This window comes from Thermobia domestica, chromosome 6, assembly GCF_964235325.1.
Source record: "Thermobia domestica chromosome 6, izTheDome1.hap1.1, whole genome shotgun sequence".
NCBI classification, from domain to species: Eukaryota; Metazoa; Arthropoda; class Insecta; order Zygentoma; family Lepismatidae; genus Thermobia; species Thermobia domestica.
In genome coordinates, this window is record NC_137459.1 from 29,108,692 (window position 1) to 29,121,634 (window position 12,943).

Consider the following 12,943-nt stretch of genomic DNA (forward strand, 5'->3'; position numbering starts at 1 on the left):
ATAACAAAACAATGACTTTAGTCAGGGTACAAAAGACTTACCTTTCGTGACCATATCAGGATCAGTTGAACACTTGTTTGCTATAATCATCTCCACCAAGTTGTTATATCCAGATGATCCAATTACTTCTACAGTTTCGTGACACTGAGGGTCAACCACCCACCCATGGTAAAGATGGAGATTTAAGAGATCGAAGATGATGCAACCTGGGGTATACTCAAAATCTGCAACACTACAGAAAAAAAAAAAAAGTATAATGAAACTATGTTTACTGCATCATATTATGGATGATAGTATTATGATATACATACAGAACGGCCCTTGAAGAAAAGAGAGAAAAACATACCCGTGAAATATTTATGAAGACATAGTTGGAAGAAAGGAATCCTACCAGAACATAGTAAAAACAATCACACGGCTAAAAGGGTACATTATACGCCGTAGCAAAGAAAGCGACAAGCACATTTTCTCACAATACAGTACAATAACTACGAGAAACTAGCCATAATATGTAACAAGGTAAAATTATTTCGAGACCTGCTTCTGCAGTTATTATGTTACAGTCTCAACTTTCCCAACTTTCTGCGACGGCTTACAAAATACCCAAAACTTTCTCCAAGCGTTTTAGTAATAACGCAACGCAGAAAAATTATAATGTAGAATTTTCAAGCGCATAAAAGCAAAACAGGTACTTCTTGTTTTTGTTCATTTTATGAACAGTTGTAAAAAATGAGTCAAAAACAATGATACTATTGAAAATGCATTAAAAGAATCGAAGCTTCCGTCTGCTTTGTCATTAGTTACACGATTTCTTAGAAATATGAAGTCTGAAATAAAGAAAAAATAGCTATGATAGAGTGATTGTTGGGTTCGTATGTATTCAGGTAAGTCTGGCATTGTTCTTTGAGTGACACTAGAAACTTCAAGAACTCGTGGGAACAATTTACAATTTCATGCACTACTTGGTTGCCAATTGTCTCTTAAGGTGAATCGTGCTTTATTTACGAAGAAAATAATTCCGTAACCGTAATTTTCGTTTACAAAGTAGACAATCTTTCTGCGACTGTAACTTTCGTCTAGAGATTAGTTAATCGTTTTGCAGCCTGTATCTTCTTTCTGCGACATTGTCGCACAGTAGAGTATTTAATCTTGAAACCCGAACAAAAATATTTACCATTTAGTATCATAAAATAATCGATTAAATTAAATTAATTTGTGTTTTCCTACAGTTTTAAAGATACATTATAGCCAAAATATGCCTGCAGTTTTGAACAGTCAGGAAAATCAGGGAAGTGTGTATTAACTAGTTTTTTATTGCTTTAAACTGTCTATTGTAAATACTTTGAAACATTTTAAGAGAAATTTCTTATTTTGCTATTAATTAACATTTACTACATCAAATAATGAATAAAAAGTAACACAAACATAACATAGAAACAGCAATACACTTTCTTTCTTTCTTTTTTTTTTTACGATATACTGAAATGAAATCTTTGAGTTTTACGTCCTACGATTATGCCGGTTAGGCTAAAGGAGACGGTGATGATGAGTAATGAATGAAATGGTGGAATGAAGAAAGTGGGAGGAAACGGGAAAACCCACGCACACGGTGTTTGTCCACCTCAAATTTCACTTGGCGGGGGCTGGGATCGAACCCGGGACCCCAATACGATATACTGTACAGGGTGTAGACAAAATTCTGAACCGGGCTAAATATTTGAGAAACTGTACATGCAGTCGATCCGAAGTTAACTGGGATCAATGTTGGTGGTAGGGGAAAACATTATGACGTGGTTAAGCTTGTCGTCCGCCATCTTGGTGGTTCCATATTGGAATCAACTTGTTTATTTTAAATGGCAATATGGTCATGCGACATATTAAACAACATCCCCGTTTGAAGAGAAATCCAGCGATAATGTTATTTTTCCAAAATCTGCAACGGTGTTGAAGTTGTAAATGAATTTAGGATAGGTTATGTTATCTTACAGACTTAAAATTTTGTTATGTGTGGAGCATTGTATGGACGGAAACTGACTGTCTCTACTTTTTTTTTCTTTCTTGTAGGTAGGATCGGATATTAATTCGAGAAGAAAGAATCGAAATTGTCCTTTTGGCTGGAGGACGCAATCAGGATGTCGCTTATTGAAAACGGCTGCTATTTTTGCCAACTGCGTCCTCTAATTCGAAAATGTTTGTTTCTAGCCTCAGCTGCCTCCTCTCAGAGTTGCTCAATAGCCAAATTACATGTATTATGATTGCTGGACCATGAATTAAAGTTTTATGTAGGGCTGGAGTCATCGGGTACCAATTATGTAGTTTCACATAAAGTTCTGCAGTGGCAGTAGCGAAGTTCTGAAATTTCTCCATGTCTATTTCATAACCGCTAGAAATTGCCTACAGAATAATCTTAATTTTTTAAATCAAGTTTAAATCCACACCAGTTATTCGGGTAGCAGTTTCGTGGTCAGCAAAAAACCTCCCTGAAGTGTTCTCATCCTTCGTATTGCCATGGCCTTGCCTAGGGACATCCACTAATAAACCCATCTCTTCTCTGAAACTGGTTTGAATTTCTTTTCTCTTTTACTATGGTTTTTTCTTCTGATTTCCCTTGCCATTGTTTAATAGGGATTTTGTAGGCTAAGTGTAATATTGATTCGAAAAACCTGATCCTTGTATGAAGGACAGAGAATCGAAACAAGGACAGACAACAAATTTCATGCGTCCCAATTCATGATGCAGTTTATGAATTTCAGTAAATGTAATTTATTATAGAATTAATTGCATGAAACCCTACTTGAATAAATTAATTATACTTTTCTGTATAAACTTAACCAACTAAAGATTAAACTCATAGGTTTATGTCAGGGAATTGCTGTAAGGCCTTCTGAACTCACGTAAAAAACACATTAGATATAATTTATATCTATATATTTTTTTTTAAAAAAAATTTAATGGGGCAAAATTATATTCTTCGGCTAAGTTAAAAGAAAGATTAAACTTTTAAATGCAAAAGGAATGATTGATCAACTAGAATCAGAATATGGACAAAAACACTTCTTAACTTGCAAACTTATGTTTTTTTTTCTTGCCAAGACTTAAGAGTTAAAATGTTCACATGTCATAAAATTAAAACTTCTGTCAATACCCTTTAAAACAATACAGTTTTTGTTGATAATGACTTTAATACAATTACTAAAATTAATACCTCAAAAACTATACGTGCGGTCACACTAATTTAAATTCGCTTGGCCAGAAACTCTGAGTGAGTTCAGCAATTATTATTTACGTTCATTTCATATTTAAATAATGGAATTTATGTTTACAAGATCCGCCAGTTATCGAAGAACAAGAAATAAACTTCATTTCATGTATTTTTCAAATTTTATTTTTTCGACTTTTGTCCGGGTTTTAGGGTCAAATACCCCCCACTGTGCGTCGCCTGTTGTTCTGCTCTGAGATGTTGAAGTATAAACGCTTTCGCTAAAATGATTCATAAGATGCGGAGAAACATGGAGAAACAAACGTTAATTACACACAGGGTGTCTACTAAAATTCCCAAATAAAATTTCGTGCCTTTCTTGTAACCTTATCTTTACCAAACCATAAAATTTCGTAACATTCAAAAACTAATAACATTATCTATATTCTTTAGCACTTATCTTTATCTTATCTCTGTTCCCTGGACTGATGAAAACTTGGTGTCTTCTCACATCACTTTCAATATATTCACTGCATATAGTCTATTTTGTTCGGTAACTAACCAACAGCGAACACACAAATCCACTAACCTTAAAATTACGTATCTAAATGCACATGATATGTATATATATATATATTGACGAATCCTTATAATCCTCTAAAAATGTCACACTGATTGTAAACAGTTGTACTGATGGATTCTAGCTCCCTTTTAAGACAGCTAATATTGTTTTACCCTCTTCTGAGTTTTTTCGATCTCCTTCTGAAGTGCCTCAACTTCCTCTTCGGTCTGTTGTAACAATCTCCTTTTCTTTTCCTTCAATTCTTTAAGGCACTCTGCTTCCATCCTGATTTTGTTGTCTTGTCTCTCGTGTTCCTCGTCTTGTTTTTGCTTCAAAACTTCCATTCGTTTCAACCAGACATTTCTTCTAGCCATCATCATAGACTTTTTTATCGATACGTTATGTAAAAACCTAAAATGGATAGTACTGCACAATATACGGAATTTTGGGAAATCAAAGAATGTTCAGAGAGGTTCTCCACTAAACACTCTTTGTTAACAGAAAATCTTCTTTCTACAGCACTATTTCCATGGAACGTTGTAAGTATACTTTTAGAAAATTTTACAAGTTTTTTATCATGACTGAAAATTTTCATAAATACATCTAACCTGTCTTTCTTCTAATTAAACGATTTTACATACTTCTTGAATATGTAGTTTTTTACATAGCAATAAATCACTTTTCTTAATTGCATCTGCTTCGACTAAGCTACATGACTTTTCGAGGTCAGTTCCAGTAAAGCACTTAATAATACAGATTCTCTCAAAGAACTATTTGTCATCACATACGGAGAAAGGTATGATGATCCTCTCATCATAAGCTTGCGCAATGATGGTTTTTGATTAACTAATAATGTCAACATAGAAACGAGAAAATTTCTGCAGTCTTTTTCTGAATGAAAGAATTCCAAGTTCTTCTATTTCTTTGTTTGTTGCTGTTACACTAAACCCAATGTCCACTGATCTAACACCCAGAAGATTCTCTATATTCGTCACATCGACAGCTATCAGTTGATTGATTTTTTCAACAGAAGCCATTACACTCTTTTTCAAGAAGCGATTATCAATACTGCGGACCACAGAATACAGTTCGTCAAACACGAATCGTAAAAGAGGCTTGTCCGATTGAAAATCTGTCAGATAGTGTACCAGTTCTAAAGCTACTAATTGCATGAATGAAAGTTTCGCTTGTAGCAGGTCGTCCGCTAAAAACTTCTGTCGAACGTGGAAATTGTGTGTGTCCGGAGGTTTTGAAGACACTTGATTGACATTATTTCTTCAAGAAAGGCAACATCTCGATCACTGTTTTGAATTTTGGTGCGAGTTAGGACGAATTTCCGTGCATGAGAATTTTCTTGCAATTAGGTAGTGTTTAAAGCCGACCATAGAAATTTTTGGCGGTGAATTTTGACGTTTTACAGAACAAAATTTTCCAGTCTACTTATATTTGTACTGATTAAAAAAAAAAAAAAAAAATCGTGACCAAAAAGCTAAATTTCGTGACTTTTTCTCGGCTTTCATGATCGTTTTCTGATTTAATAATAACTCTTTATTGAGGGCGAGATTCAGCCAAGACTGCTCGACCACCTAACCCTATGAATAATAAAATATACATAGTAACAGAATACAAATTATTAAATGATAATAAATACAAGCAAAAAACATATTATAAAAAATAGTAATAAGGAAAGAGACCGAAAAAAATAGGGAGTTTAAGGAAAGAAGGCTAAACAATTTAATTTATTGGTCATGTGTTCCGTTTTGAAGCTTCTGCTCCTTCATCAGTAAATGTTACACTGCATTTTTGAATTTTACAAAGTTAGAAATAGAGACAAATTTCTCCTGGCGCTGACACTGAAAAGGATGCACGACGTTTATTTGTTTTATAATGGGGAAAATCAAGTTTGAATTTATTACGTGTGGAATGATTGTGTACATTAGTACGTTTAGTCAACTTATTGAACAAATAATCTGGTTTCTCAGTTGCTAAGATCCTGTATATAAGGCAAACACAATGCAGATATCTTTTATGAAACATTGTAAGAATATTATGCTCATTTAAAACAGGAACTATATGAGATCTTTTCTTACTACAGAAAGCGTATCTTAACGTAGAGTTTTGTAAGCAAGTTTCTTTGGTAATTCGGGACCGTAAAGAGTATCGCAATAATCAAAAAGTGACCAAATTAGTGTTTGAACGAGCCGTAATTTACAAATAGCTGTGAAATCTTCGTGAAATCTGTACAGGTTGCGTAATATTTCAAATGCCTTTCTGCATTGTGACTGAATATGGTCATCCCAGTTGAGAAATTCATTAAATATTAGCCCTAAATTTTTGGTAACTGATACACGTGGAATTAGGGAGTCATTCACCACCAGTTTTATGTTGCTGTGCACAAGTGACTTTAACATTGATCGCGAGCCAATTGCCATATACACAGATTTACAAGGATTTAATTTGAGACCGTCTGAAGTACACCAAAGGCTGATTGCCGCAAGATCACTATTCATCAATGACACATCCCTTTCAAGAGTTTGAATACTTGTAGGCAGGTAAAGTTGGGTGTCATCTGCATAAAAGTGAGGTGTACATAACCGAATAACTTTTGGCAGATCAGCAATATATAAGGCAAATAACAATGGTCCCAATATAGAACCTTGTGGGACACCGGCATTTAGAAACATCTTTTGTGACAGAAGAGAACTATTACCAGGAAGTACAAATCGCTGACTTCTGTCATGTAAGTATGATCTGAACCACTTTCTCGCGATGTGTGAAAAGCAATAGTATTTTAGCTTAGCTAGCAGTAAAGGATGATGAACCGTATCAAAGGCCTTGCTTAGATCAAGAAGAGTAAGTAGAACGACCCGCTGCTGATCAGTATCACACAGGATATCATCAGAAATCGTAATCAATGCAGTGATTGTACTATACCCTGCACGAAATCCGGGCTGTAGTTTAGGAAGTAGTTGATTTGAGTCTACATAATGTTACATTTGTTGATGAACAATTTTTTCCATAGCTTTAAATAAAACCGGAAGAAGACTAATTGGCCTAAAAATCATTGAAACCAGAAATAACTGATGTTTTGTGTAAGGGAATAACCCTAGCCTCCTTCCAAATCTGGGGATATACACCGGTTGATAGAGAATAATTTATAATATGGGTTAAGGATGATAATATATAAGTCATCATTTTAATGTTAATTCCATCAACTCCCATACTGTTAGAACGAATTTTGGTTATCGCATTTCTAACGTCATTGTCAGTGACTTTACGAAAATCAAAATGTTCTTTTATATCGTTCAACGAATTCGTATTGAAATTTTTAAGATTTTGAGTTTCAATACGAATTCGTTGAACGATATACAAGAACATTTTCATTTCGTGACGGAGAGAGAGGATTCGAATTGTCTAGATGAGCGCCAAAATCATCGTTTATACTTAATTTTTATCTAATCTCTTTTCTTCTTCCTCCGTACCTGAATATCAAATGAAATTACTCTTTTACACTAACATAAAGATGGGCGATTAATGAAAATGAATTATTATGAAAGAAATGATGGAATGACAATGCGGGAGGATACAGAACTCCTCTGACAACACTCATGACATCTTATTGTTCTTATCTTATGAACCGTTTTTGAGAAAGAGCTTATAGTAATTTTTTTTTAAAACCCATTTGTTTGCGTGCGTGAGTGTTTGCACTAACACATTTTATGTATGCTCGTAAGATACGGAATAAAATCTTTAATTTCGATACTATTAAACTAAAGACAGAAACGAGTTAGCAAATCTACGGAAATTGTTTTAGAAGCGTATACCTTTGAAAATATTTGATACGAAATATGTGATTTCGTCAGAGGTGTACGCAGAAGCTCTTCATTGGAGGCGGGTGAGGGGGTAAAATCCGAACTTCATATAATGCATTTACTCGACTATAAGACGAGATTTTCCCCCTTCAAATTTGTCACTCGAAAAATATGGAGTTGTCTTACGTTCGCAGATTAAGCTTTGGTAATCGAAATCAATGTTTCTACGTTGTGTAATACCCTGTACCAAACGCTACAATATACGTCCTTTGTTGTTTTCAATTTAAGTACGATTAAAGAGGGTTGTGAAATAAAAATGCACGTACTGCAAACTACTGCATTTATTTTTATTTATGGTATTATATTTTACCGTTATTTAATTTTTACTACCATAATTTATGCAATTAATAATTAGCATAAGTTTACAATGGGCACTGTTAACTTTCTTAGTATATGTTATCAATGAAACGATTAATAATTCGTATCATACGGAAATAGTTAAAGGAGGTTGTCTTACAGTCGGGTAAATACGGTAATTTTACGTTTCTCTATAGATATCGTTAACATAGTAAATGCTTTTCTTTTAACGTATCTTGCTGAAGGGAGCATATCTTTGGAGCACTACACCTTACTTCACGTTCGGACCTATAACACAGCAACGGAGCAGAGTTGCAAGCTGTACATTACCGCATGGTCTATATAGGTATGCGGAATTAGATGTGTAAAAGGATGGGTCATGATAAGGGCCATTTTCTGCTTATCAATGGATTGTTATGAAAGTTGATACCTGCAATCTACACCATATTCCTCGTGGAAGGTCGTTTAAGTTATGTTGAGATCATTTCCGGTTGTCCCTGTAGAACGTCCGGGAGTTACCCCTGACTCCAACCTTCGAAAAGTTGAGGTGGGCGCGTGATGAACAGATTTACGTGAAAATCCGTAATAATGTTTTGTTCCGCTGATAAAATCACGTAAAATAATTATAACCAAATAGCAAGACCACACGTTTATTTGTTACATTATGAGAACAATTTGTTTAGGAAAAAGCGTGTTCGGTGAACCTGTATTATGCAACCAATATTCGTTTTTGGAGTTGTATTAACAATAGAGCGGGCACTCAGAACAACACCAAAACTATGTCAAACTGTATCTACTTGAACATACTACAAACTCAGGTTGTTCTGAAAATCCGCTATATATTTAAAAAAGACCTTGCACTTTAAGTCCCATGTATGATATTATTCCACAGTAAAGCAAAAATAGTCAATTGTGCAAAAAATAAACTATCAAAGGAAAATATGTGAAGACATCGGAGTTAAATATCATCGTGAAGAGCTTAATCGTCTTCTGCATCGTCAGTGCAGTCATCATCCACCTTACTCTGGGCATCTTCGACGTAATCCTCATACAATGTACGGTCATGGAATGCGGTTGGGTCGTGCCTGCAAAACGTAAGGTACCACAAAATCGAAGCTCCATGAGCACAGCCGCCTATCACTCTGGCACCGGGCTTGCATTGGCAATATCATCCTAGGATATCAGCAACATCGTACTTTATCCGCCGAGTGTAGGTGCGGGAATCCGTGTGGCAAGATTAGATTTTAACACGAATGATATCATCATCTTGATGATTAAGAAAGAATTCATAGGCGCCTTCAGTGTTCACATCTCTCTAGTACAGATTTTTACTTGTTTGAGCTTGTATACGCCGATACTTATTTCACGCAGCATCTCTTCGGACAATACAGAAAAGTACGGGAGATCTGTCGCATCAATTGCAAGACCATTTCATTTTACTGTGCTTGCGGTTCCAACCTTTATTGTTTACCGTTGTTTGGAGTTCGTTTTCTTTGTGAAGAAGAGCACGCATCTTTCACGCAATATACTCGTCGTGAGAGGTGTCAAGTATGAGTGGATTTAGTCCCCAATAAATGGAATCTGGGTATTAGACATAATGTGTTCCAGGGTCTTCCATCTCTTCATTCTGGAATTGGCGGACTTGAAAACTCATCTTCTTTTTGTTACCATACGAGACTGATTGGCTTCCATTGTTGCATATTGCTTCTGGGTCTTTGGAAAGAAGCACGACATTTGACTGTGGAATCCGAGGTCTTCCAGTAGGTGCACTGAGTCTCTGATATCCCGGTCTACGACTAATACATCGTATTCTTTTAACCAGGCACACATCTCTTCAACATTTTGAGAGATGAGCATTTTGTCCGTAATCACTGCATCAGAATCTTTAGCCCAGTAAGGACCCAAAACAGATAGCACATACCCGTCACTGCTGACGACCATCATAAGTCACTTTTGCATGAGCGGGAAGTACAATCAACTGTGAACTGTTTGGGCAAATAATGCATTTGTTGTGAGCAGAAGAGGTCCTCTTCAGGGGAAGTGTTATCGTTTTTGGGCTTTTTACATACTTCTGATTTGCTCCTGGAACAACTCTGGATCCTGATCCGTGCCTTTTATGAAATGTTTGGTAAACAGTTTACTGTGACCTTCCGCTGGTTTGTCTCTGATCGGGTTGAGGATGGATCTGATGGTTGATCATGGGTTGACGTTGAGTGTTGGCTTGATGGTTTGTCTTTGGCGTTGCAGTACAGACTGATGGCTTCTTTTGGGCCGAGGTTACAAGCTAGTCGGACGTTGTATCCTGCGTAGCAGTTTTAGTCGTTTTGAGCTTCTTTGGTATCTTCTTGTAACAGCGAAGGCACACAAATTCTGTCGTTTCACAGCCCGCTGTATACGTTCGGGTAACACGTCTCCTTAATGTCGCGTTCTTCAAATGCTTACTACACTGTACACATTCCACTGTCTTCGATTTTGGGGGCATTGTGCCTAACAGTATTATATCCACACACTTTGTAAGACAACGTTAAGTGCTAGTTCCAGTATCCATACTTTTACACTCCAACACACATTGTCTTCGAAGGGGGCCTTTTGTTGACTAGTAGTCTATACAAAATAGGAATGAATAGGATTTGCTATTCACACTATCCAAACTATATAATTAACTCTAGCACACACTAGGTTATATTCTTATACAACACACTGACATTATTCGCACCTTCCTTTAGACTTTTGGTTTGGACTAAGACCAACAGACCACAACGGCACCTGTGCTCAACACATTCTGTTTACCTCACGGGCACACGTGAAGTAACATTTTCACACCACAATATTGTTAACAACAGCAACTGCCCATTTGTCGAACATTCCCTATTTGCGATATTTATAATACTACATTGTGAGCTTCTCGGAAAAAATGTCTCCCTCCTCCCAAACAGCACGAACAGAAGAGAATATCAAAGCGGCGTTATGGATGGATGGCGTTACGTCGAAGATGCCCAGAATAAGGTGGATGATGACTGGCTGACGATGCAGAAGACGATTAAGCATTCTTCAGGATGATATTTAACTCCGATGTCTTCACATATTTTCCATAGATAGTTTATTGTTTGCACAAATGATTTTTTATTGCTTCACTCTGGATTAATATCATACATGCGACTTAAAATGCAAAGTTTAGATATATATATATATATATATGTAGTGGATTTCCAGAACAATCTGAGTTGTTGAGTTGAGTTGATTTTAGTTTAGCGTCCCGTTCAGCAGCGAGGCTATATGAGAAGTGGACCTACTGATTAACGTGGAATCCGAACCACATGGGCTCCCGCCGGGAATCGAACCCGGGTCTTCCACGCCAAAGGCGCGTACGCTAACCGCTTAGCCACGAGGGAGCTCCAGAACAATCTGAGTTTGTAGTATGTTCAAGTAGATACAGTTTGACATAGTTTTGGTGTTGTTGTGAGTGTCCGCTCTATTGTTAATACAACTCCAAAAACGAATATTGATTGCAAAATACAGATTCACCGAACACGCTTTTTCCTAAACAAATTGTTCTCATAATGTAACAAATAAACGTGGTCTTGCTATTTGGTTGTTTTATGTGATTTCATCAGTGGAACAAAACATTATTACGAATTTTCCCGTCATGTTTCCGCTTTTCGCGCAAATTCGTTTATCACGCACCCACTTCAACTTTTCAAAGGTTGGAGTCAGGGGTAACTCCCGGACGCTCTACAGGAACAACCGGAAATGATCTCAACATAATCGAAACGACCTTCCACGCGGAATACGGTGTAGATTACAGGTACAGTAAAACCTGTCTTCAACGGACCCTTTATTAAACGGAAAACTGTCTTAAACGGAAATATTTCACGGTCCCATGAATTTTGGAGAACAAAAAGTGTAAAAAGTCCCTTCATTAAGCAGAAACTGTGTTACGCGAACAACGGAAAGAAAAATAAACATTTAACGGAAAATTCTGAGTTCCGGACTACAGCGTTTAGAAGATGTTCAGACATTTTGTGAGACATATACATTACACTGTCTGCGACAAAATGTTCGTTCTTTTGTTAAATATTTCTGGACAGTGTTGACCTTCCCCAACCACTACTCATATTCACCCCCACACATTGTCCTCAATCCCCGCAACTTAATCAAGAATCATACGGAATGTCGGAAAGAAGAAAACGAGATAGAGGAAGAAGAGGAATACGATACCGAGTTCGAAGAAAAGTGTAGAATAAATACATATCAAGATGCTCTCAGAAGTTTAAAGGAATTGCAAAAATTTGCCTTACGGAAAAATGATTCTGATTCACTTAGTATAATTTCTCAGGTTAAAGTGTATGCGGAAAGTCAAGCAGCCAAGCAGCAATGTACACAGGAAACCCTGCTTGGCTATTAGAAAAATAAAGAAAACGTGTGCATAGCAAATTTTGTATTCATTTTAATTTTTTGTGTATTTATTCGTAGAAGAAAGAAGTACTGTAATCGAACAATGTACGTGCAGCAATATATTTTCTTAGTATGCCCCTTTATAAGCATGTATTAAAAAAAAAAAAAAAAAAAAAGAAAAAAGAAAGAAAGAAAGAAAGAAAGGAAAGGTCTACCTCCACTGAGCGGAAACCTGACTTTAACGGAAATTTTTGCAAGTCCCGCTGGATTCCGCTAAAGACAGGTTTCACTGTATCAACTTTCATAATAATCCATTGATAAGCAGAAAATGGCCCTTATCATGACCCATCCTTTCATTGCTCTACGATATGTGGAAGTGGGTTAGGGTGAAACTTTCTCGCGCGATTCTTGTTAGCCGGCAAATTTCAAAGAAATCACACATGTGCAAATTACTCAGAAACTATCGATTTACGACTCCCGGTACATATAGGTGAACATGTTATATATATATATATATATATATATATATATATATATATATATGTATGTGTGTGTGTGTGTGTGGTGTATCAAAATTGACTTTACAACTTTGTAAACTCATTCATTTATCTTACAGAC

At 36.2% G+C, this 12,943-nt stretch overlaps 1 protein-coding gene across 4 annotated transcripts in view; it reads right to left on the bottom strand.

Annotated features, from left to right (window-relative positions):
• The window catches only part of LOC145687909 (ubiquitin carboxyl-terminal hydrolase MINDY-1-like), a 67,105-nt gene that overhangs the window by 37,376 nt on the left and 16,786 nt on the right, over positions 1-12,943 (bottom strand). For all 4 annotated transcript variants that reach the window (XM_081761465.1, XM_081761464.1, XM_081761463.1 and 1 more), the window contains exon 4: positions 42-232. In XM_081761465.1, the coding sequence (XP_081617591.1) occupies positions 42-232 (191 nt within the window). The remainder of the gene's footprint in view (positions 1-41; positions 233-12,943) is intronic.